This window comes from Pezoporus wallicus, unplaced genomic scaffold (genome assembly GCF_028554395.1).
Source record: "Pezoporus wallicus isolate ANWC-B61680 ecotype Strahan unplaced genomic scaffold, APGP_CSIRO_Pwel_v1 contig_7866, whole genome shotgun sequence".
Taxonomy (NCBI): Eukaryota; Metazoa; Chordata; class Aves; order Psittaciformes; family Psittacidae; genus Pezoporus; species Pezoporus wallicus.
The window spans coordinates 691,313-718,256 of NW_026636013.1; the positions used below are offsets into that span (position 1 = coordinate 691,313).

General features: G+C 40.0%; 1 protein-coding gene across 1 annotated transcript; it reads right to left on the bottom strand.

The window, feature by feature from the left end:
- Positions 1–17,551: 17,551 nt before the first annotated feature.
- KLF6 (KLF transcription factor 6) lies at positions 17,552–26,638 on the bottom strand. The gene is made up of 4 exons (XM_057398866.1): positions 26,099–26,638; positions 22,671–23,244; positions 20,835–20,958; positions 17,552–20,410 (listed from the first exon to the last, which is right to left on the bottom strand). The coding sequence occupies exons 1-4, from the start codon at positions 26,198–26,200 to the stop codon at positions 20,359–20,361; spliced, it is 852 nt and encodes a 283-aa protein (XP_057254849.1). The 5' UTR covers positions 26,201–26,638; the 3' UTR covers positions 17,552–20,358.
- Between the last annotated feature and the right edge of the window lie 306 nt (positions 26,639–26,944).

A 26,944-nucleotide genomic window follows, 5' to 3' on the forward strand; every position in this document is an offset into this window, starting at 1 on the left:
GCTGAGTCAGAAAGTTCCTCACAGAAGCAAAACCCATGTGTCATAATAATGGTTTAGTTCAAAATCCAGAAGTTTTAGTTTAACATATATTTTTTTTTTTGCTGAGACAACTGAGACTGAAAGCCTGAGTTTTCACTGAGGTGGAAACAAAGAAGGACAAAAAAAAAGAGAATGGCATTTCATTAAATTAATTGTGACTCAAATCAATAGTATCCCTCTGAAAACAAAGGGGTTTTGAATGAAAGCTGTACACTGTATTTTAGTTATATTCCATTAGAGAAGTAGAAGAACATTATAGATTTGATTTTTAACATCACATCCTATTGTTTCAAGAGTACAGCTCCAAATCTGATGCCTTTTGAATTGCATGAAATTATCTTAAAATGAAATATGAGTGTAATTACAAAGTGCTAAGCACTCTCCTAATGCACTTGTTGAATATACTATGCTGGTAGCATAAAATATATCATAATTGATAAAATTTAGAACATGCTTCAGTAATTTCACTTAACTCTTAAAAGTAGGAGAGAATAAAAGAGCTTCTGTGTACCTTTCTTCTTGCAGTCATAAATGTTTCATTGTTACTTTGGGAGGCCAGATTGGCCCGGATTATTTTAATTTTCTTTGCATCAGCAGTACTAGAGCAGATAGAGAATTTAGTGAAGTTAAAATGAATGGTAATATTCTCAGATAGTGTAAATAAGCATTAGCTCAATACAATCATGTGACTTTACTTAGGATTAAAATCTAAAGACATAGGTACTAAATCGCAGCACCTCCCTCCCTAATTAGCTGTTCTGCTTGTGGACAAACAGGGTCACCATTGCTTCAGCTGTGTGATAAACTTTGCTTCCTTTTTGGTCCCCTTTTGTTTTGCTCCCTAAGTTGATAATAGAAGCAATACCGTGATCTCCCTATAATGCCCCATAACAAAAAAATTAAGATTTCTTTTGTTGACACATGAGGGTAGTAGAGCAGTGAACAACACAGCAACTGAGCTGGGGGATGAAATGTCAGTGTTTTCTAGCCAGAAGCTGTTAACCAAGAGGAGCGCTACCAGGTCTCACCTGCGAGTGCACCGGCTGGAAGGGGAACTTGCCAGTGCTCCTCTTCAGCATACGAACTCTCCTGTGTTCATAGCATGACAATCATCTCAGAGTTTTCAAACTTACAAGAGGGTTTGAAATGAAGTCTAATGAGCCACCTTGCCCTAATTAAGGACTTTCTTTTACCCACCTTACAGCTAGTGGTGCCATGTTCTCAAACCTGTGCCTGAGCATGAGCTCACGAAGGAGAACAAGCAAAACTTAAATTTATACACTGAACCTGAGCGAAGCAACATCTAGATTGAATTACCAGTTATTTAATTAAGGTTGTCTCCAATGTTTTCAAGCAGAATGAATACAAATAACACATTCAACAAGACAATAAACCAAAATATATATGGACTCTTTAACGGGTTTGTCAAAAGTGTTCACAACATGTAATTTTTAATTTGATCACATCCAGGTTAAAGGTGTACTGCCTATCCATTGTTCATACAGATAAAAACAGTACATTGATAGAAGACAATCTGCAGACTCTGGAATTCTTTATAAATGTGTCATCAAATGTCATCCACATCTTGCACAGCAGGAACACTACAGAACTGTATAAAAGCTCATGCTGGACTGGACCTTTGGAAATCATCTAGTCCAACCTCTTGATGAAGGAGGTGTTAATTTCAAAATTAGATCAGGTTGCTCAGGGCATTTTCAGCCGAGTTTTGTCTACGGGTGGGGATTCCCTGATTTCTTGGCAGACAGTTCAGCACTTAGCCATTCACACTGTGATTTTTTTTTTCCCCTTTATATTTATGAGAAATTGCATTCTCCTTCCCAAATCAGAGTCTCTCCGAAGTGGAATTTAAAAACAAAGACCTCTGGTCTGACCTTTAAAGTACAATCTTGGCCCTTAAGTTTCATCCATTTATTCCAGTATTAGTGTCAAAATTTTATTTGTCCAAATCATCCCTTTCAGAAAAAGATCCAGTCTTTATCTGCAGACATCAAAGTTTCCCCTGCTTTCCTTGGCAAACCACTGCAACAGCTAATCATCCTCTTTCTTAAAATTGTGTGCCTTTTTTCCCATTTGAATTTGTCTGATTCCCTCTTCTAACTACTGGTCTTTTTCATTTTTTTCACTCCTAAATTAAAAGGCCCTTTAATTTTCAGCATTTATCCCTGCCCTCTGATATTATGACTTAGAGGCATATTTTGCAATACAGGAGTGGCTACAAACACCTTTTAAACATGTGAATATAAAAGGCTTGAGAAAAACAAGCTCTCAAAAACAAATGGTGATTTTTTACTTGTCTCATTCACCTGCAAGGTGTGAGAGAAATGATAAGGGTTTTTAGGTGAAGTAATCAAGTTTCATTTCAGCATGGTTTTTGTTCAAATAAGCAGACTTTATCTTCTTTGTGTGTCTTAGGGTAAGGCATCTATCTCTGCATGCTTTCTAATTTTTCAATTGCTATTTTAACATATGGCTGCCAGAACTGTACAGGATCAGCTTTGCTATGCAACAAGAAAAAACTGCATCCCTCCTCCCCCTCATTTCTGTTTATCAGCCAAGGATCATACAAGCCTCCTCTTCTTTCTTTTTTCTTTTCAGCACATTATTCTAGAATTTAAACCAAGTTGCTTTTAAACTACATGCCTATTTCTTTTACAGAGGCACTGATTTCCTTTGTTGTAAATTTATGATCTGCCATCTTTATTCCTAGAAATAAGTTCTTTCATTTGGTGTATTAAAATGCATATATGCAAAAGGGAACTTCTACATCAACCTGTTCTTATTATTTACTATTCTTTCCAATGTTGTCTCATTAATTTGTTTTTTCAGCAACAGGTTTATATTTACTCCTGGATCATCAACTGAAATGATAAACAGCACTGGACATAATGCCGATGCCTGTCAAACATGACTAGAGCATTCAGCTATGATTACCCGTAGATGACTGTTATTTGAGAACAGCCAGTTAATTAGTGGCTAACTCATTGAAAGCATGATTTATTTGAAATTAGAGTATCTTATGGAACCAAGTATATATATCCATGGGCCAAAATTACCAGTGAATGTCAGGTAGGAACAAACATACTAAAGACTAATAATGATGAGCTTATAAATATGTATAGCCACATTATTATTATTTTGGAGTATTTCCTTCCACTGCTCTGAGAGAAATCATTTCCCGGCTTTACTTCCAGATGATTGACAATTCAAGGGTCACACATTGGCCTGTTTCTTTTCCTAAAGGAGGAAATCTAATTTTAGTCTGAAAGAGACTTAAAAAATTCTGGAGCAAGAGGTCATCCAGCTTTATTAACTGCTCTTTGGGCTAAAATCTTTGATGAAGAACTATGAATTTGGAGGTGTAAAAAAAGATTCTTGTAAAATGTTGATGCCTCCCCGGGTAGCATCTTAGATCTTATGAGCATCATTGAGTCACATAAAAAAAAGTTCATCAGTTTTATCAGAGAGTCCTTTAGGCAGCAGGAAAGGAAGGTATCCTCAGAGTTTGTTGCTGTGAGCAGGCAATGTGTGGCATCAGAAATACTTCTTTTGTTTCCCTTTAAGTAGTGAAGGCAATGAGGGGATTCCTAAAGATTGAAACTGATGTAGAAAATTCATCAAATGTGATAATTCAGCAATCAACCCCCACAAAAACAAAGCAAAGCCAAGTAAATGCATAATGAATGTATAGGCAGAACCTACTGACATTTTACTGTTATAGGTAGTTTTTGTATTTTTATTGTCACAGTGAAGAAACCAGGAATATAGATCATCCCAGAGTAACATATATGCACGTAGGCATTTACAAAGCTTACCGGAGTTATTGGAAGGATTACCACTGGCTTCAGATGGATTAGGCTACTTCTATAAAATATCGTAGAATCATAGAAAGGTTTGGGTTGGAAGGAACCTTAAAGCTCATCTAGTTGCAACCCCCTGCCATAGGCAGGAACACCTTCCACTAGACCAGGTTGCTCAAAGCCCCAACCAACCTGGCGCTGAATATTTCCAGGGATGGGGAAGCCACAGCTTCTCTGGGCAGCCTGTGCCAGGGTCTCACCACTCTCACAGTAAAGAACTCCTTCTTAATATCTAATCTAAATCTCCTCTCTTTCAGTTTAAAACCATTCCCCCTTCCCCCTTACAAGCACTACATGTGCTTCTAAAATTCATCTCTCCAGATTTCCTGGAGGCCCCCTTTATGTACTAGAAGGCTACTGTAAGAGTGGCTGCTACACAGATCTGCTATATAGGCTGCTATACAGATAAATTTCATTGATCCATAGCTGTTACATGGAAATTCACAGTCTGATATCCTGCAGAAACTAAGCAATTGATTTACACCTGAGTTCCTGACCTACTTAACATGGTAATCTGAATTTAGATTCTAAACCAAAACTAAAAATCTTTCATGAGTACTTTTCCTTTCAGAAACCTGGTAGTTAAAGGATTCTCTTAAGATTGGTGAGGCTTAAATTCAAATCTTACCTTTTTCTGATTTCAGAAGTAGAGATTAAAAAAGCATTAAGAAAATAACTCTGCAACCAAGTGAGAAAAAACTCCGGTCTCTCTTTCACTTAGGATTTTCTTAATTTATATAGGATGAAGACATTTCTGTTGGATACTAAGTTTCAGCACCATTCCAAAATACTCCAAAGAGAGCATTTGCTTTTCTGAACTGTGGAAAACCTTGGTGCAATTTCTTGCTCCAAAGTGGATTTCAAAGATATATAAATGTGGATCTCGCATATACCAAGGGATTATCACTTCTGCTGTTTGCAAGAAAAGATGAAGCTGACAGATGAAATTAATTCCAAGAATCATTTGCAGCTGTAAATCTAAAATGGGAGAAGATATTTCCTTCTAACCTTATATTTGCTAAGCAACCTTTGATGGCATAGCAAAAGTCTGAACATTTCTTTGTCATTTCCTACTGTTTAATACTTCACACAAAGCACTGACTTCTTTGAACCCCATTTTTAGGTGTCTTGTTCTGCCCATAAATTATAAAGAGTTCTGATTTCACATGAGAGAAAGCCATCTGAAAAATGTTCCAAGCCTCTTTAGACTTTATCATTTTTTTTCTCCTTTAGCCTATTTCACCTTAACAATGACTTTAAAAAGATCACAAACTGCAGTTTAAATGTTGTATAAATTGATGCATCTACTGAGCTACCCTGGTTTACATTAGATGAAAACAGAATTCAAGTCTGGAAGTGACAGTCCAGTATCATATAATCAGACAATGCTGTAGGAAAACACTGTGAACTAAGCAAGGCCAATGGCCTTAAAAATATTGTGTGAATTAAGTCTGTAAAGTAAATTGACCTATAAAATTAATAAAGCGTGGTTTGGTGCTGGTAGGGGTTTTTAAGGAGAATTAGATTCTCAGCAGGTAGTTGAACTGTCATGTTTGGAGATGTGCTGATTTAAATAATGTGAAGACATAACGGAGATTATTTTAAAAATTATTCTACTTTCTCAGCTGTTGCATCTTGGGATGGAAATGAAGAATAAGCAGAACTCTCACTGAAAGGCAGGAAAATGAGTAGAGGTTGAAGATTATTCGTATGTTCTGAAGAGATTTTACTGACCATCTTTACCTGGTGTTTTCACATTCTTCTCAAGGGAAATAGATATACTTTTACAGTACTTACAGAAGAGTTTAGAAGCATGTTCTTTTTCTCTTCTTGCTTAAATTTTAACCTTAAAAATTGACAATATGTTACTACAAGTCCACCTCTGGAAGGAGAAAATGTCATTTCCTGAGGGTGAGTTTGTCGATGGCAAGGCCAACTCAGCGAATGCTGACTCACTTTTATCAAATGGGTCTGGCATCAGATTAAGGAAAAATAACATGTGGAGACAGAATGGTATGCAGCATATATTTTTACTCACCTATGCTACCCATTGTCCTAAATCCTGACTACATTCAGCTGACTCATTAGACCCACCAGTAAAAATAAAATATTGTGAAACAACTAAGGTACCACACAGTGACTCATTTAATATCTTCAACAACCTGAATACTCAAACAGGATTTTTTTTTTTTGCATTTTTTAAGTCAATATTAATCTTCCTGTTTATTTTAAATACACTTTTCTTGTAAAAATCAATGACAGGGGGCTACATAGCTTAAAATGTAATGTGTATGTGTATGTGTAATGCATATGTACATAGAATCATAGAATTGTTAGGGTTGGAAAGGACCTTAAGATCATCTAGTTCCAACTCCCTGCCATAGGCAGAGACACCTCACACTAGATCATGTCACCCAAGACTCTGTTCAACCTGGCCTTGACACTGCCAGGGATGGAGCATTCACAACCTCCTTGGGCAAACCATTCCAGCGCCTCACCACCCTTAACAGTGAAGAATTTTTTTCCCTATATCCAACCTAAGTCTCCCCTGTTTAAGTTTGAACCCATTGTCCTATCACTATGGTTCCTGATGAATATAAGTATACATTTATATGTATATTCAGGCAGACAGAGAGTCCTTATGATATTGACTATTCAAGAATGAGATTTCTGAGGAAAATGTCTTATGAGTGAGTATAAGGAAGGACATGAAAATCTATAAAACTGTGTGTTGAAGTTTTAGGTGACTGACCTCAGAGTCATATCCAAGTCCTGGCTTATGAAAATACACCGTCTGTATCACATATAGGCAGACTTAGGACCTTCACAATGGAACCCAGACCAGTTGCCTACAGTGGGCACCCTCAGCTGGTGACTGCTGAAAAGCAGCAGAAATGCCCTGCTGCCAGTTCTGCGGTAACTCTTCCCCAGGTAGGGGCCTGGCAATGGGGATGAGCCTGCAACTGAGTCTCCAGGGCTGGTGCTCTGAGTGCAGAGCTCTTGGATGTGGGAAATGCACCTCCTGCTCCTCAATGAAAGCCCAAATATGTACGTGCAGGCTGTATATTTCTGTGTGAGAGATGCTCTGAGACTGCTGTAGTGACTGCGCGTTTAGATCAACATTAAACTTCTAGATATTTTTCAAGTATAACCCTTTGGCAGCTATGTCTTCCCCAGAAAACAGTGTAAGTCTGATTATTATATGTGTGGCCCACATATAATGCACATCTTTTAACTGGTGAAGATGGCAGATGTTACATAGGCAGGTGGGATCACATCCTGCTATCACGTCAGTTTTACGTGGTTCTGACACCACTGACTTTGAAGGAGATACCCCAAATTTAAACTGTCACAAGGGGAAAGAGCCTGTGATATTTCTAAGGAGCTGATGTCCTTAGACACTCAGTTGTATTCTTGTCTTATTATTCACAGATGTATTGTAATGGTTAGATGCAATACTGAAGTTCTAGCTTTAGTTTAGAAAACATATGTCCGTCCCTGCTTTAGCCTATGGATCAGCTGTGACTGAGAATACTTTTGCTGTAGGTTTCTGTATGCAGCTATTTCTCATAACAATGAAAAAAGAAAAAAAGAAATCCGTGTCACTTCAGTAATTTGATTCCATTAATAGTTAAATGTGAGTTATTGCTATTGAATGTATTCTATAAACATGGATTTTATTTTTTTCTGCATCTCACAAGCAAATAAACAAAAAGGATCTTTAGTCAAAACAGGTGAGAAATCCTTTATTGACCAAAAATTACATTTGCCGTGACTTTTTTTGTGGAAACACACTGCTTCTGATCTTATGTTAATAGAGCATTTTTACACAAAGCTTTCCCTAAAATATCTGCCTTAAGGAGAGTCATGGGTCCCTGTACTACAAAAAGAGCAGGGGGAAGAAGGTTTCTTTAATGTATATACTAGCTATTTCAAACCTAGTAAGTTAAAGAAAAAGGTTTGTGACAAGAGTGAACTTTGAAATCTAGTTCCTCCTGCTGTTCCAGTTAGATTCCTTGCAACCTGCTTTTGCTGAACCAGCATTTCTAGAAACCTGGACCAGATTCAGCACAGTGGGGCGCAGGAAGGCTAATTTAATTCCCTTGTTCCTTAGCACATCTGACTGTTTGACATTCTTTGTTTCCAAGCCTTAACAACAAATATATACCTTTTATGCAATTCTTTCTTAAGATGTGGTCTGTCATTAGGAATCCACAGCAAAGAAGCTGGGACTGACAAAATCAGCAGGAAATGCTGATGCAATAGTGATGCAGATGATGATATACTGTGTTAGAGTAAAGTTAATCTGGAAAAGCATGTATGTATCCGCCAGAGTGGGAAACGTCCAGCCACCGCAGCTATGAAAGCAAATGCAGATGAAGCAATGAGGAAGTGGGCTCCTGCGAGCTTTCCCCCATGTAGAAGCATGACCACCATGACAAATGCTGTTTGCAGGGACACCACTAGCCCAGTCTTCCTGTGCTGAGGATGAGGAGGGGAGCCACCTTCCACACTGTGCCTCCACTTTCATGTCTCACAGGACCCCCACAGCATTCCTACACGACAAAGAGGGAATAAAGAAGGACTTCCCCATGTAGATAGTAGGACTGATAGAACTTTTAATAAAGTGTTAATCTATTGTTGTTGCTGGGTATGGCTGTGTCCTGTCCCATCAACTCTTTCCCCCCTTCCCAAGATTTTATTGAAAGCAAAATTGTTTTGCCAAATTATAAACTTAAGTCTTGACTAATATATTGCTAGTTGCACAGCTTGAAATCATAAACAGACATAATTTGAAGAAGTGGCAGACTGGAAAAGGTGAAAGATAGCAGCACAAAACCCTGAGAACAGGTTTTTCCTACTTTTTTCCTGAGGAATTAAGAAAGGAAGATAGAGGAAGAATGATTGAGAAAAAATATACACATTTCAATCTTGAATTTAAAAGTGAAGAATATAATGTTTAAAAGTATTATTTGTCACTTTTTATGATTCTTCTTTTCTTCTTTTCCTTCCTCCAACACTCCCTCCCCCATGTCAGCTCAATCTCTTTGTGTGTGTAATAATAGATATTCCAGCAAGGTACCATCTTTGTTAGCATGGTTCTTTAGCTCTTCTAAGCTGCTGTTTTCACTGGAAAACTCTGGAGCATTATGATATGATAGCTTGAATATTATTCCCCTAAATGATTCATATAATGATTGTGGCTACTTGCGGGCAAAGTAAAGTCATCCATTATGCCCTCAAGAATTGCATGACAAGCCTACTGACACTAAACACTCATGTCACTCTCTATCCCATACACTGTTTGACTCACTCACATTTCAGACTGATTTCTGAGTGGTGATTCAGCTAAGTCCTGCCCAGCTTTCCATGCTGATAACATAAGAAAAAAACGAGAAAGCAGCAACATTAGAGTCATTGTATTATCTCAAAGCCAAGAAAAAGCCTCACTGTTTTCCTGATGCGGTTTTTGTTGACACTTCCTTGTTGTGTCCATAGTATTGGAATATGATCATTATTCACGGTTTTGATGACTGGTTTTAAACGCGCTTCCCTCAAAAGTGAATTGACAGTGAAATTTTCAGCACATGCAGCTCTTTCCCAGGTGCTGTGTTTATTGTTCTTATTCTTCAGAGTTTCCTGTAGAATGAAGCTGGAGGCAGACGTGCACTGGTGATACGTTCATGGAAAACGAGACAGAGGAAAACACCATTTGCTTGGCAGGAAGATAATTCTGAGGGATGATAGGATTGCCAGAGCTGTTCTCCTCTCCCAGGGGCCAAAGCCCCCACATTCAACAGCTGGGAGGCAGACAGTGTCCCTCACTGCTGCCGAAATGGCATCTATGTAACTTCTAGGCATAAGAAGATTCACCCCTTTGAAATTGAGCAACCTCCAACGGCCTTTTATTGCCTCAAACCCATCCAACTTGAACATGATTACTTAATTATATCTCAAACTGGGCAGACTCAAATCTCATTTATGACATGATCCTTTTGGTGTATAATAGTCTTAACAAGCCTTAATTTTCCACTCTGTCTTCCTGTCATAGTTACTTACCACTGCTAAGAATAATGAGATAAAAATGTTAGGTGGAACAGTAGGAAGGAAAAAAAAAAAAATCAGTTCAGAGCAATGCTTGTTTGGACTTCCCACAAGGAATAGTTAAGGATGTTCCTTAGACACTTCTAAGACTCAGCTCCTTCTCTGGGCTTTAGGTGAAGAAGGACCAAGTCGATGACATTTTGGGGTGGTTTGCTTTTAATAGCTTTTTTCCAGACATTGTCAGCCTGAAAGATATGGCTTACACCTTCTGGCCCATGAAATCAAGGAAACTCTACTGATTTACTCTAGCAAAGGATTTTATTTGCATACACTTGCCTCAGCATGACAAATTCACACCATTTTATAGTATGACCTTGAGTATCTATTGCCTTTTTTATTTTTTAGTTTCTTTACTTTCCTTTTTAAAACAAAAGTTTCTGACTTTAATTGTAAAGAATATAATGAAAACATGTTCTGAATGCACCCCGCTCAATCCAAAATGCACTTTTTTTTTTCTTTAAAGTTTCATGTTACTGTTATTTTAACTTTCAGATATTTAAGGCAATCTTCCACTTAGTAATTTATTTTTTTTAAGTGCTGGTTCCTAAATTATGGAAGCTTGGATCTATAACTCATTGAATACAACCATCAACAACTTCAATGTTGGCATGCTTAGGTCACTTATATTCTCACAAAGTGTTAAATTCAAAAGAACTCTGACAGCTGGATTTACTTTTTGCCTTTAATGTTTTCTGGTGGGTTTTTTTGTTTGTTTTTTTTTTGTTTGTTTGTTTTTTGTTGTTGTTTTTCTTTTTTTTTTTTTTGCATCTGTTTCAGTAGCACAGACAGATTCTGTTCAGTATTTTCAGCTGGTTTCATCTTCCACCCTGCTTTAAGGCTGATATATTATTATCAGTCTTATGAATGACTCTTGAAGGACACTTATTGGAATGTAACAGCATATAGAAAATAAAAATCCTAGACAAGAAAATCTTTTTCCATTTATGCATGTGTGCATATGCATATAAATTGTAACAGAAAATATGAAGATTCTTGAGCTTTTTAATGCCTTCATGTTAAGAACTTAATTTTAGCCTTAGTATATAAGATTATATTTACATGGATTGAAAGGACACCATAAAGTATATGGGGGATGAAGAGGGTACTGTCTCTTCTTTTTCTGGTAAGGGATACCTAGGCAGGGGACAGGAGGTGAGGGTCAGCAGGCTGTTTGCATGGCCTTTATTTCAGAATCGAGGCTTAAATCTGCTTTATATAAAACTATCTGCACACACATTTGCCTGAGCAGACTTTGGGCGCTACCCTTTGTGACAAATGCAGTCATATCCCACAGCTCTTGATTCTTTTATGAATCTTCTTCTCTCTCCTGGACAAATGCGCTAGTTTTTTTATGACCTCATCATTATCCCAAGATATTTAAAGTCTAATGAAAAGGATGGTTTTTAATATTGAATTATACAGTTCCAGTTGTTTGGTGACTAGCAGTTTTAGCTGCTCTCAGGCTGCTGCTTAAACCATAGTGCTTAATCTGCTTGGGTAAATGAAAGAATACACATTCTTCTTTTTTTCCTTTTTTTAAGTTGTCCATTATAGCTAAGATAAATAATGTCTTGTCACAGAACACAGAGACCAGAGTCTGAGTAGATCCCATCTGTGTAAATGCTGGAAACCTTATTGCAGAAATTTCCTTTAGTCAGCTTCTTTTGTTGTGTGTTAGTTACCACATAATTTTTACCTACAGGCATCCAGGCTGGTTTTGCCCTATGAAGGATCTGTGGTCTGGACTCTGGGGATGGAAATTAGAAGAAGCTTCAGAGGACTTCACAGGCACTGTGTAAACACTGCATCCCTTTGTCTCTTTTCTGCCCTTTCCTTCGCCAGTGGATCACAGGCTGGCCAGCAGCACTCGTATAGCAGGAAGCACAGCACTATAGATTTCACCTGCAGTGCCTTGTTAGACAGATCCACTGTGGCGTTCAATGCCTCTCTCTTCTGCTTGATTAAAGATAATAAGGGACAAGTCACTGACAATCCTTCGAGGCAGGGTGGTTTCTGGAGATAACTAGGGGATGGATTTGTATCATCATATTTATATTTAGGATTTGATTAGGTTTTGCTTTATAATTCTAGAGATATTTTTAGTTTAGTTTATTGAGCATTAGAGCAACCCTCTCTCCAGTGACCGGTCTAATACCTCCAAAGCCCCACAAGGGCCGTTGGGACACTAAAGACCATCAATCCTTATGAATAATGCATCTGTTTCCTACTGAGGCTCAAATCTCATTAACACTATAACATTATTACATCTCTTATTTACTCTTTTTTATCTTTAGGATTAAAGATTAATTCTTAACTTTTTTTCAAATTAAGAAGAAATCTCAGTACATCCAAAGAATTTCACATAGAATATACCAAAGTTATTGCCAAAATAAGGTTGTTAGAAGTAGAAAATAAAATCATGATATTATAAGAAATATGCTAATCATGTAAGACAGGGATAGGAATGACAAGGTCTCACCTAAAAATGCTCACTGAAATGCATTGAAACCTAGTGTTCTGCATGGTGATTTCTCATCCTGGTGTCCAGAATAAGTCCATCTGTGACAGGCAGATGGGACTGAATGGAATTATGGTGGAATATCAACAGCATTATCTGCCTGACCAAGAAAAGGAAAACCACTGAGATCAACAGAACGGTTTGCAAAACTTCTTTCTCTGTCTTTGGATGTGGGTAATCCCAAACGTGCTGTGGTCTAACTAGGCAGGACCTAGATGGAAGAGTCTCTCTACCTGTATGTTCACCATGGTAAGATCTCAGCCTCCTCTGCATGTCTGACTATTACTGCTACTACTTCTACTGCTGATGAACAATTAATTACAGTGAGGACCTATTAAAATCCAGTTGCCCTCAGTGTCCTTTTCACAGTTAGCAAAACAAATAAAGGAAAACCCAGAAGACGAGTAACTTGCGTAGCTAAGCTCGGAAATGAACAATAGTCTTTGACTATCACTGCATGTTCAAAGATAAATCTTATAGATGAAATAACATACAGTAAGATGCAGTAGATAAAATTCAGAAAAATACAGCTTTGCATGCATAACTAGTTTTTTGATATATTCAGTATGAAATCCAAAAGGTAGCACATTACATGAAAAATATATTACTGTATCCAGTGCAGATCTGCTGCTTTCCTGAATTATTACAGTAGTGTTTGTTACGTTACAGAATTCAGCGAATATATTGCCTTTCCCAGCCACATTAGATCATTTGCCTTTGTCCAGAACTGACCACTTTTGAAACGCACAGAGGCAATAAAAAGAATATGGAGGTTTAGCAAGTGAGGCACAGAGGGACTAATATTCTGCAATGCTAATTCCAGCTAAATTTATATTGTATTGAAAGAAAGCGCTGTTAAAGAACAGCTTGGCTTACATCAAGACATGTGGTTACCAGATTACTTTCTATCGCCGCTCAAAAACATTTAGAGAATTTCTCATTAAAATTATTTAAAGTGAAACAAGTCAAATAAATCTACTTAAGCGTGTTGTTGCATTGCCTCATTTGTGCTGAAAAAATGTTGCTTATATTTTACATTCTATTTTAACTGTACATATGAGGCTTTACTCACCCATTAACAAAATACATCACCTCCCAATTGCTTTATATACCTCCTTAAATGTTAAACAGAAACACATATACCATCTGTTTCCTATCATGACACCAATCCAAAATGGCTGCACTAGACACCTCCGCATAATAGATCATCTTAAAACACCTTAGCGGTTTTACTTTATGGAGTTATTTTTCCTGTGACAAATTATAAACCTATATTTCAAGAACACGACCAATCTGTAGCCTCAATTGCAAATTCTGAATAATTACTCTTTATTTTAACAAAATGTGCTAGCTTGTATCTGATGTAGCACTTTTTTAAAAGCCATAGGCCACCTTTGTTGCTACGGTACCCTAAAAATCCAGTTAATTTCTTCAGTTAATAATTTTGCAACTAATAATTTGTGGAGCGTTCAGATTGAAAACATTACAGTTCAATATAGTCACTGCTATAACTTACAAAATTATTATGTAGCTGCTGTGTAACTGAAACTGCAGAACAAATTACATGGTTTACTGTCAGCCTGCAATCAAAAATAAATTTCAGGGAAAAAATTGCATTTCTGTTAAAAAAAAATAAAAAATCAGCTTTGCAGTGCTTGCACTCGCAAACTCCAGCTATCAAATGTTCAATGGGAAATGGATAAAATATAGTCAGAAATGCCACTGAATGAAAATTTGGTTCTGAATGGATTTCAAACATACTTCCTCCTCAGGTTCTGCTCTGTGAAAAAATGCATGCGTCAGAGCAAGTTGAATTCAGTGAGGAATTTCTCCTTTACTTAAATGAGCTTTTGACCAAGGCCTCACAATATTAATGTATGAACCTGAAACCCTTATTTCCCAGGGTAACTCCAATGAATCCAAGACTGATTATATCTCAGCAGACCTATGGGCAAAAGCAGTACTCTATCTGCTCATTCTCCCTTATACGTAAGAGCTCAAATGGTTATGAGACAGTATTGCTACAGGTTTGATCAAAAATAAATGCCATATATCTAGGGACCATGAATAAGGGATGAAACAGCCAGTGTAGATGTAAGAGCTAAAGGGGAAAAAAATAAAGATACTATTGCCTTGGACTGTATAATCTCAGCAGTTTCTTGCCATGTCAGAGGCTTTATTTCAGAAGTACCTGTTAATGCCTGTTGGCTGCACAATCCCATGAGATGAAGCAGGATCAGGCAGACTTCTGTGGGGGTATGAGCTGCTCAGTAACCTCTTGTCACCAGAAATAAAGAAGTGGAGTATTGGTTTATTGCGTAGTCTATAAACCAGTGCTACCTGAGGAAGCAAAGCTGGAAAAGCTTAAGAAAGAGGTCTTATAGAGATTTCCTATCTGAGCCATTTTGTCTCCACAGAATTTTTGAAAAATGGAGGAACAAAGAGGAAATACATATCCTTTTATTCTTTAAAAGGCAGATGGGAAACCTTCACCTGTGTCTTCCCCTCCCCCTACTCCTATGTAGTTAGAGCTCCCCTTACTGTTTCAGTCTACCTTAACTCCTCTCTCCAGACAAGGCTAAGGAGACTTCCAATGGGTGGACCATGAAGTTTTCCTCTTATTAACTGTTGCCTCTCCCTGTTGTGTGAATATGTAAGATCACGTACTCATTTGGTGCTGCATAAATAACACTCAGCTACTTTTTGAAATAATCACCATAGTGTTTTTCTTTCTCCTTGTTTGCAATTTTGCTGCTCTGTTTGTGTGATTTACAGAGGTTGTTTTGACTCCTGAGAGCTTTCGGTGCAATTAAAGAGCAAATGCTCAAGTAGTTGAGAAGAATGGAAGTGGTAAAAGACAGACAGAAAGGCAAAGGTACCATGAATGACTCCTAAAGAGGAAAAAACAAAATACAGCTTGTCTTCAGCATACTTTAACAGGCACAACAATTCTAGATTCCGTTTGCAACAGATCATAATATGCTTTAAGGGTGAGAGAAACAGCAACTTCTAAACAATATGAGCATCCAATTAAAAAAATGACAATCACTTGTCTATTGTGAACTTCAAAGTCATGCTGTATTTATAATACACAGTTGTTCAAATAAATTGGTAAACTGTGATGTGCCCTACTTGCACTGACCCCTTGTATGCCAGGATTTTTCACACCCAAGAGACAAAAAAAAACAAACTCCAGATCCAAGCAAGTTCTGTTTGGGGATTTAAGTGTCTCATCCTGACCCATGCATGCATGTATGTGTGCCTAAGTGCACAATCATGCCGTAACTGACCTTTGCAGCAAGAAGCTAATGTGTTGGCTCACAGGCTCTGTCCTCACTTTCACCTTGCTAACCTCTGTTGAAGCTGTTGGAACTTGCTGAGGCTACCAATCCAGGTCCATACCTAAGCCACCTAACTTCTTCACCCTCAAATTCACATCCCTTCCCATCTGCTTGGCATTTCAAAATCTGGAATTAAGCAAGCCTGCAGTGGATGTGCATGTTGAAATGCACTACCCCTTAAATGGCTATTGCTCTCTGCTTTGTAGTTTCCTTGTTGCCCAATAGCTCTGTCACTAGCTCTTTTTTGTCCTGGATACTGCTGTTTTTTCACTACAGTCTCTCTGAGAAATGAAAGAGGATGGGATCTCAATAACATCCTTAATAATGGAGTTATCAGGCCTTTTCTTTTTTTCTTTTACACACACAGCCCTAGATGACACACACCCAATAGACAGGAAAAAAATTTCCAATCCTTGTTCTGTGTCACACACCCACTGAACATTTTGGGTGGAGAACCTCCAAGGTCAAACTGAGTTCTTTAAAAATTTTTCCATTTCTATGTTATATACAGATGAGGAGGCAAAATGTCAGAATCCCTTAAACCTCGGTAGCCTTCTCTATTGCAACTGTAACTAAGCTTCCCAGGACACACCTGTGTTTCACTGTGTGAGATACTGTACCAATGGTAAAATTTAATATATCCCTCTTGTTACAGGTCAGATTTTGCTTAAATTGCCATTTCTTCCTTGGCTATAGGGAGGCATATTGACTACTCACTAGCCAGCTGCAGGTCTAACTGAGAATAATGGCAAGGGTCTCTCCTCCACATTACTTTGGCCTCAATCTGCATTTATTGATTCAGTTCTTCTTTTCTGCATCAATTTTAAGCCATTTCTCATCTAAACCTACGAAACCTTCAGTTATGGTGAACTGAATTCACATGGTAAAAGTCAGTTTCTCAGCATATAGCTTTGCATTTTATGCCAATAGTTTTATCCACTGCTTAAGGGATTTTTAACACCAGCATTAGTGAGTAGAAGCCACAAGGCAACATGAAACAAGTTCTGCATGTGTCCCAAGCCAGCATACGTGCCAGGCACGCTTTGAAGAGCCATTGCTCTGAAAAAATGCAGTTCACAGAGACTTGCGTTTGTCTGGTTGAAGGTCACCACCAGCATGTGGGTCAGGTCAGCCCTACAGCTGACTCAAGATCTCTGCATCTGAGCCAGGCACATCTCATGCATTCCTTCCCACGACTGAGTCTTCAAGGTTTCAGACTTGCTTCCCCAGTGACTGGGCAGTTCAAAGGCTCACACTCTGCAGTAAAAGTTAAGGACAGGTGGCTCCAGCCCAGTCATTGCCTTTCTCTTTTTCCTTCACTTCAAATGCCCACTGACTCTCCTTTCCCACATGCAGAACCTGTCCTACATGCACTCACCTCTCCAGGACAAATTATTTGGAATAAAGGTGCAGTCTCGCAGTAACAATCGTGTTAACTTCATTCTGCTGAGGCAAAAACTAAGTCAACAACAGTCTTTCAGATACGGAAGAACTTCTAGTTTCTACTGTCAATATTATTTTCTCATCAGGGCTTGTCTTCCACAAAGCAACCCGATTCAAAGGTGTTTGTACCTGCAACCAGGTGACTCAAGGCAAAATGTCAGCATAATGCTTGACATCCTTTGATGTGTAGGACTTCAGAGGGGAGAAAGATGGAACCAGACACGTGATGCTGATAAGAATTTCTTTTCATGTTATTCCAATAAAAAATACATTCATACAGAAATATAACAATCTTGCAAAAAACAATTTCAAATAAAATCTTGTAAAACAAAATTTTTACAAAAATCTTACAAAGAGATTCTTTAGATAACAGGGTGCTTCAAAAACAAAAAAAGAAATTTCACTAATAGAAACATTTTCTTCTTAAATTTCAAGCAAAAATGTTTTTTTTTTTTTATTTTTCAGCTTGATTGAGGCTCAGTTATCACCTGAACAAAATGTACTTGCTTATTAAGAAAATTACAGGCATTTGACATATGGCACACAGCCCCACCCCATCCACACAACTCTGATGGTATTTCACAATTGAGACAAGCCAGTGCAAGTTTAATTTATTTTTTTGTTGTTGTTTGGGGTTGTTTTTTTGTTTGTTTTTGCTTTTGTTTACTTTCTTGTTTATAAGAATTATGGCTAAGCCAAGGACAATGCAAACAAGGAGTTATAAACACAACAAAACCCAACCTTAAACAGAAATCCATTTTCTGGAAAATTATGTTTGGTTTGGGGGAAAAAAAAAAAAAAAGTGCATTTTCAGGCAATTTAAACCAAAAATGAAATGAGAATGATTTAAGCCTGTGTGTTCCTTAGAACCAGATCACTTGCATATACTTTTTTTTTTTAGACCACTTATCTACATACATTTCCAGGAAGATATACCAAAATATTAGCATAGTAAGCAAGACCAATAATAAATAGAAAAAGAAACAGGTCACATGTTTCATTGCATCAACTGTAGTGAGCTGGTTTAAAAAAAGAAAATACTGCTTTTGGACAGACAATTTCTACTCTAGGAAAAAAGAGTCTTTATTTTAGCTGAACTATGTAAAATTAGAGCTCAACCACCACAACGACTAGCTCACTCACAGCTCCTCCAGTAAACTGGAAGGCCAAAACTCGAGTGTACTTCATCTGCACACAGCTAATATTTTTTTAGCATGCCAATATTCGGTTCATATCATTCTTAAATGGCCACAGAAACGCTATTCCAGACAACCTAATAACTACAAAACACAGTCAGCAGTCTGAGAAGGACTGAATGCCAACAAAGCCTTTAGCATACAATTAAGCTAAAGGTAAAGCCTCTAAAAATGCTAGATTTTAATTAACTGTATCTTTTACTTCTTTGTCTCCTTAATGACCATATTGCGGGGGGTAGAGGGAATATTTTGATGGGCTGTGGCATTTTCCAGCTATGTGTTCTAATTTTTTTCCTCTTAAAAAAAATATTTATATATTATCTATATATATACACACATACACAGACTGTACACACAAATATACATACACAATTATTTTTCTGCCCACTTTTAAAAAAAAAAGTAATATAGTTTCTTTCTGTATGACCAACAGATAGCTAGATATATAGATGTGAAACTTGTGCCTTTTAAGCAAATACATCTTTTAATACTTCTGTATCTTTAATATGTATGAAAACTCGACATATTAAGTACAGTTGGGGTGTGTATATACACAGTTGTTGTGCAAGGTCAATATAAAAAAAGTCTCAAGGTGGCAGAACTGGTCAGGTATTCAATTGGCATATGCATTATACTGTAACACAGTCAAATTGTCTAAGTTAAACAAATACTGTATTGACATGAATGACTTTTCTCTATATTTGTCTTTGTGAAGGAGGACCCTGGAAGTAACCTTTTTTCCCCTCATATTATACATTTGATACAGTACAATGCCAGGTGAAAAGAGAGCCTTAATAAAGCATGCATCACCCATACCCCTGTATAAGACCCCCTGCAAGAGAAGGTCACTTGCATAAGGCACCATTATTAAGGTCAACAGTGCATTAACAGCTAGAAAACCAGAAGTTAGTCCTCAAGGCATAAATAAGAGAAAAATTAGCTGCATGAGAAAAATCAGTTTCTAACCAATAGTGGTTTTATCCACCCAACAGAAAAAATTATTCATGTTCCATACATTACGTAACATTAGACCAATCGTATTTTAGCTGCTCTTAACTGGAATCAAAACTGCAGTCCTGATTAAAGAATGGAAAAGCATATAGTTCCCCAGAACCATGCAATAACCTTGGTATTATAATGAAAAGTTATAGTTGTGTTACATTTGTAAATACACAGCTTATACAATGGATTACAAATGAGCTCTGTAGCAAGTAAAACAAGCTACTTGACACATTGCACGTTTAATAGCTGCACCAGACACCTAAAGCTCCTCTCACACAGGAACAGGGAGGTACCCCATCTCCATTCTGGCATCCTGACTTTTTTTATTCCCGCCCCCCTTTCCCCTCTCAATTTCCCCTCTAAAAAGGTGCAGACACCCCTCCCCCCACCCCTTGGAAATGATTGGTGGTCGTCCCATCTCACAAGATATTCCTCACATACAAGACATTCAGACTATTTTTTTTCTCTTACAGTCATAAAACAACCACAAGAAAAAAAATGTGCCTCAGCATACAGTCATCGAGAGATCCTCATCGCATACAGTCACCCAATCATTAACATTCTCAGTGCACATGCTCACGGCAAAGGCTTAGGAGCCACTCAGAAGGTTAGATACCAGTGTATGAGTCCAGGAAACCCCAAACATCACGCACCGCGGTTGCTATGCCGTTTCTTACATGACTTATTAGCCCTCAAAAGACCTTCAAGAAAGTGAGGTCCTGGAGGCAACTGGGTAGGGTGCAAAATGGCATGCTTTGGCTGGAACACGCATCCCTTTGCTCAAGGCTCTTCAACCTTGACGCCTCTTAGCCCGCAGGATTTACCTCTTGACCCATTCAGAGATGTCTCTTCATGTGAAGGGCCAGGTGGTCAGACCTGGAAAAACACCTGCAAAGCAAGAGCCAAATTTTGCATTAGCCCCCTGCTGAAGGCACGCACAACACAACATGCATGGCCGAGGCACTCCCCCATTGCCCTGCTACTCAGAAACACGGCTGATGGAGGAGGGATTTGGCATTCCCTGGATACATGGGAGCACTCAAGGTGTCTGTGGGCACCAAGGAGCTCCACAGATGAGTGGTAAGACTAGGGACTTGCCAAAACTTATCTGAAGCATCAGGCTACAAGCCACATCCCAATGACTGGTAAAATGGGAGGGTTTTTTCCCAGTCTAAATATAAAATAATCCCTTAAAAATACCAGACACAGTTGCATTCCCAAATGATTCCTTCACAAGTCAAAAGCAGCCTAGACTCGCTTTCCAACAAGCATTAAAAATAACTATTTTAAAAGGTGCACTTCAGTAACATACCTGTCACAGTGACTACATTTAAAAGGCTTGGCACCAGTGTGCTTTCTGAAGTGTCTGGTTAATTCATCACTTCTTGCAAAACGCCACTCACACCCTTCCCATGAACATCTGTAAGGCTTTTCCCCTACAAAGAAAGCAGATTACACATTAGTCATGACTTCATTCAAAGAAAGATAGGTGCTACCCCATTCATTTTCTATGTAAACCTCCTCCACCCCCCAAAGACAGCCAATTTTATTTAAACTACCTATCTGAATGCTTCAGAACATGTAGGCAAAGAAAGCTTGCAAAATTCACCCACTATTTCTACTTAACTATTTTGCTGCAAAAGCACACCAAATAATCTCATTCTTATTAAAAGAAAAAAAAAAGTGATTAAACAGGCTCACAGGAAACAAAGAAATCCAACCTTCTACCATTCCTGTCCATCCATAATAGCAGGCTTACTCCCAAACAGGTATCATGCACCTCATGAAGCTGATTAAAGACAGCACAGCTAGGCTCCAAAATGCAATTAGGCTACTGTATTGCACCAAAGCCCTTTGTCACTCACTCATCTGCATAATACGCAACCTCCTTTCTGCTGAGCTACATATTCTTGGAAAAGCCTTCATGCCACTTTGAACACTGCTATTTCAGCATTCAAGAAATACCACTTCCATTCACAGGAACGTTCTCAGCCAGACAGCACCAGGACAACAGTTCTGCAACACTTCTGAGGCCAGCAGCTATTTATGTCTGCTGAACCACCACGGTTTCAGTGGAAGCTGTTCTTTCCTCCTGAAATAATCTTGTTTTATCTGACTTCTGCATGACAATGGGAACATCCGAGCTTGCTCAGACTTCCCATAAAAGCCACAAAATGCTGACCTCATGAGTCAAAACAGGATCTTTTCCTTGAATTCTCTTTCCACTTCTTGGGGGAAAAAAACCCACAATGTACAGGTCTTTGGATTGGTACACCAAGAATGCCAGGCCAATTCCTCATGTTAAATGATGACGACTGAGCCAAGGCACAGCTCCACCAGCTCCACATATTTAACTGCTGTCATAAAGACATGTCAAATAATAATGCTCAAGCAAGCAAATCAGCGTGCTACTTCAACCATAAAATATTTATAAAAGCCCTGAAGTGTCTTATCCTCCTCACTTTCCTTCCCAGTAACACACAGGATTGCTCATTTTAGTACAGGTTCCATAACAACAAAATGCTGTTGTTCACCATTTTGGGATGAAACCATACAGTAGATCATACATTTGTAAGCCCAAATATGTTAGAAGGACTACTGTGACAAGATTTTGGCCAGTAACAATGGCACACAAAAACATTGAATGATTTACAACTATAGCTATACTTTATATAATCAAGGCCTTGGGATGTCTGATTGAACAGATCCAATGCAGACCAAACCGTGAAAACAGGGATTTAATGATCTGACTGATTTTCGGATGACCGATGTTCCGTTTTTTTGCAAGAAAGTCTCAGCTCTCTTTTGCTTTAGAAATAAATGTCAAGAAAGGTTTAGCGTCTACTTTGGCCAGATCTTTGTTCCCGAAGACTGCATACTGCTGCAGCTTCACTACTATTGCCTATTTAGATGAGTGGCTCCCATTTGCTATGACAGCACACTAATCTACCACCAACTGCCTTGGCTTCAGCTCACTTACAGAAAGAATGAGGAAGTGATGTCCATGCTGGTAAGCCTCTATTACTATTATATCATCTCTCCAAACCTGGGCTCCCACCCAGTGATTGTGTAACAATGTGACACCACCATCATCAGGGGTATTCCCTACAGCACTTGCCAATTCTTAATAAGCAATACGGTTACTAACCTGTATGAGTGCGCTGATGTGCTTTCAGATGTGAACTTTTGGTGTAAACTTTCCTGCAACCGTTAAAATGACACCTGTGAACACGCCTTCTGCCATCTGGCGAGGTGTCACCATTGGCGGGTGTACCTTTTTCTGCAGTCTTTCCAGCTGTACCGGTACGAATTTTCCCCGGTGAATGCAACTCACCCGGGGTACAATTCCATATCTGGGAAGAAGGCTCCTTGCTCAGCTCAGGAGACGAAGGGGGAGTGGAAGTGACAGATGAACTCAAGTTTCCTGAACTGGCTAAAACATCACTTATAGGGTCAGAGGTAAACTTTGTTGTGGGCGAGAGCTCCTCAGAGCTGTCTGAAGATTCGCTGCTCACATCAGAATTTAAACTGTTGGTCTCTAAGTTCTGACTAGTAAGATTGTCCTCCTTTGCGACACAAATGTTCTTCAGTTCAGATTCCTCCTTTTTCTCACGTGCCAGAATAATTTTGGTCCAGAGATCCTCTTGGCTATCAAATTTGATCTCAGATGCAGAAACATAACAGGGTTCACTTTGAAGATACCGTTCCAACTCCAAACATGTCTAGGTGAAAGAGAAGGAAAAAAAAAAAGATGAAAGTCACAACCTTGCTTAAAAATAAACTCAATTGTATTTTACACTTCAAAAAGCATGCAGGAACGTAGTGCGCTCGATTTGAGGTTTCTAGGTTCAAAACAAATTAAAGGCTCCTCCAGCCGTAACTAGGTGACTGTTACGATGAAAAGAAATCTGTTTTTGAGACCTGGGCAGGAGTTCAAACACACAGCTGAAGGTGCAAGTCAGCTTTGGTTTCCAAAATAGCATTCTAATGAGTCAGTCAAATTATCATCACTCTCATCATAAAATCTGTGTTTTCAGTAAGCTGACATTGAAAAGGACCACAGAGAACCACAACAAATAATTACACTTTGCTCTCGCGCCTCATCTAATTTCAAGTTGTTTTGTATCTGACACAAACATGAGGCTGAAAGGACCCAAGTGAACACAATGTGCTCTGACAGGCAGCTAAAACTCAAATGCTGTGTCAGAAAACAAAGCCACATTTCAGCATGGCTGCGGAGCTGCTGGCCCGTCTTCTGGGGACATCAATGGAGCAGCAGACATCCTCCCATTTCCTGTGCATGAGAACGCAGCACACTCGACTTTCAAAGAATGTCATTTCCAAGCACACTGGCATGCACACCACGTAACTCAAACTGCTCCCATACGTGTTCGCAGGAACATGGGGAACTTCAACAACAGAGGAGAGTGGAGAAAAAAGTTCCAGAATAGAAATGTCCTATTCTATAGGATGCAAAACGGGAAATTACTCTGAGGTCCTGCTGGGAGTCCCACAATGAACAAGAACTTTATCTACTGGCCAAGAGTGCACTGTATGAGTCATCTCTCTCTTTCTTTCACGCAATGCCAAGGGAGACTTCCTTTTAAAACCCTGACCATCTGCCAAGAAAGTACTCTGTTGAAATATACATGCAACAGTACATGGACAACCTCCCGAACCCCCCCCCCCCTCCCCCCCAACCACATTCCCCTCCACTCCATGAAATGAAACAAAACAAAACACAAAACAACCCTAAATGGGTGAAGCTGTGGTTTTCAATTTCAGTTCACCCTGCTGGCTTTCTGGCCATCTTCAGAGAACAAAAAATAAAAAAAAAGAAAAAAAGAAAAAAAAAGGGTATGAACTGTTATGGCAACAAGCTGATGTTTTGAGATTATTCTTTCCACTATAGGAAATGATCCACATGGAAGCTTTACACAGAAAATGGACACATCAAGTTTCCATACCAAACTCTACTTATTTTAGCAAGATCATCTCTTCCAAGCCCGGTAGCAAAACCTGATCCCAAATGCCATACATTCCCTTCACAGCCCCTTTGCATCTGTCCAAGAGCAGAGCCGCCATAGGAGCTGCCTCCTTTTTCCCCCAGCACTGCTCAAAGTAAACTGGGTCACATGTTCTGGCCAGGCTAGAGTGGGGCAAAATTAGGAAAAAAAACAACCCCAAACAACCAAACAAAAACCAATGAATCAACCCCCACACTAAACCAACCACTGCACACAATATTTATGTATTTGTCTATAATTAGGTAACTGGATCGTGATGCATGTTAAAAACAAAAAAGGTTTCGTGAGGGACAACACAATAGTGAATTGAATTCCCATGAAAACAGGTAGAAAAGCATTTATTAAGATCTTGTTAAACTTTCATATTCCCGGCTAATTTAAATTCCTCATTAGGTAGATTAGTAATGGGGACCGTAGTGAAGCTCTCTCCGAGTTTAAATGCCTCTGAAGGCTACTGGGAATGAGGGCTGGCCCCTCGCCAAAAGCCCAAATGCCTGAAGGAAACTACTTAGCTCCATTTCAATCACGTACGGTCAAGCTGCCTCTCTGCAAGGGGAAAGGGGGAAGGGAAGGAGAAAGGGAGGAAAAAAACCCACCAAACTCAAAAGGAAAGGCATTGCATACAATTAGTGTGCATGTGAGGGCTGTAACACTTTGCATTTCAACGTTCTCCGAGAGGTTCCTGCGTCCAAGCCAGCAGGTACTTGGTCTGGTCGCCGGGCGGCCACCGTCGCTCCTGCCAGCCCGCTGCTTGGGCAGGCTCGGTAGGCGGGGGGAGGGAAAGGAGAAAAACCAAAAAAAAAAAAAAAAATAAATAAAAAGAAGGATAAAAAGGCAACAACAAAATATGTCCATTAAAGGGAAGGAGCCTCCGTTCTTCTTCCTTCCCGATCAAGGCAATTAGCGAGAGGGGCTCGCTGTCATATGACTGACAGCTCACGGGCTCCGCAACGCTCCCTGCGCTGGGAACGGCTACGATACACACACACACAAGTATGGATTATACATGCACACACAGAGCTACGTGTGCATATGTGTCCATACACTACTGCAGGGCTACTTACTCATCACTGCCAGGAAAAATAAGAAAGTAAAAAACAATAATAAAAGGAAAAAACAAAACAAACCCCATCACGGCAACGGGCGAAGAGCAGCGCTTGGCCGAGGCCAGGATCTCGGGTGACAAGACCCAGCTGTGCAGCCTGGACCTGGTACAAGCGGACAACTTTTGCCAGGACTCGTTGTGGCTGGAGCCGGCGGCAGCGAAGCTCCAGAATCGGCCCGGGCCGGCTGCGGAGCGGAGAAGCTGGAGCTGCGCATCTCTTGACATCCACCTCTGCACTCTCCCCACAAACCCGTCTTAGTTAAAACAGAAACACCTGCTCCAAAACATTCCCCCGCATTCACGCTTAACGCGCCCCAAGCTCGCTGATGACACTTGGCCTTTTGTATTTTCCTTTTTTCTTCCTTTCCATTTTAAATCTGGTCATCGTTTAACACGGCTTATAAACCCCAACCCGACACCACCACCACCGGCACCCTCGTTTACCTGTTGCCAGTACTCCTCCAGGGACGGCAAGGCCGAGAAGTAACCCGTGTCGTGCACAATCTGGAGCTCCTGGAAGATGCTGCACATGGGGAGCACATCCATGTCTCAAGTTGCAACAACAAAGTCAGTGCTGGTTACCAAAAGCACTACGCGGACGCCTCCTGGGTGCGCAGGGGCTGAGGGGTGCGTGCGGGGGGGTGTCAAACCTCTGATCTCGAGCTTCCGAGCCCCCCCCCCCTTCCTCCGAGAAGAATAATAACAGTAACAGCGGCGTGTGTATAGACGTGTATGTAGGTATGTATTAATTCCGTGAGGAGCTTAAAAAAGACCCAAAGTTTCACGCAAAGTTTAATCGCACGGCGCGGCAGTTCGGCTCCCGGGGCGGTGGACGGCGGCGCGGCTCTCCCCCGCCTTGCGCGGCCGACGGCGGACGTTCCGCTCCGCTCCTCCGCGCACCACAATATTTGCAAACACGGCGCCGGCTGCGAGTGGAACCCCCCGCGAGACTCCCCCGGCCAAGCCTCTGCCCGGCCGCGGCGCCCCGCCCCGCCCCGCCCCGAGCGCCCCGCCCCGCCCCGAGCGCGCCGCCCCGCCCCGCCCCGCGCGGCTCCGCCCCCGCACCCCCGCGCCCCGCGTGCCAATGATGTCAGAGCCTCCCAATCGCCGCGCGGCGAGCGCCGCGGCTCCTCCTGGCGTGACCGAGCCTGGCCGTGACGGCTCCCGCCATTGGCCCGATTCGAAATTCGCCCAGTCCTGATTGGCGGGGCCGGCGGCAGGCTATTTTTAGCAGGGTATATAAGGCGGCGAAGCGGCCCCTTTTTTTTCGGGAGTGAAGGCGTGCGCTCG

Bases quoted from the DNA above. Each gene is read 5' to 3' on its own strand.
- KLF6 (XM_057398866.1), bottom strand. From the start codon at position 26,200: ATGGATGTGCTCCCCATGTGCAGCATCTTCCAGGAGCTCCAGATTGTG. The intron at 20,959-22,670 runs GTTAGTAACCGT...CTTTCTTTGTAG, and splicing joins ACATCAGCGCACTCATACAG to GGGAAAAGCCTTACAGATGT. The intron at 20,411-20,834 runs GTATGTTACTGA...CTTGCTTTGCAG, and splicing joins AAATGTAGTCACTGTGACAG to GTGTTTTTCCAGGTCTGACC.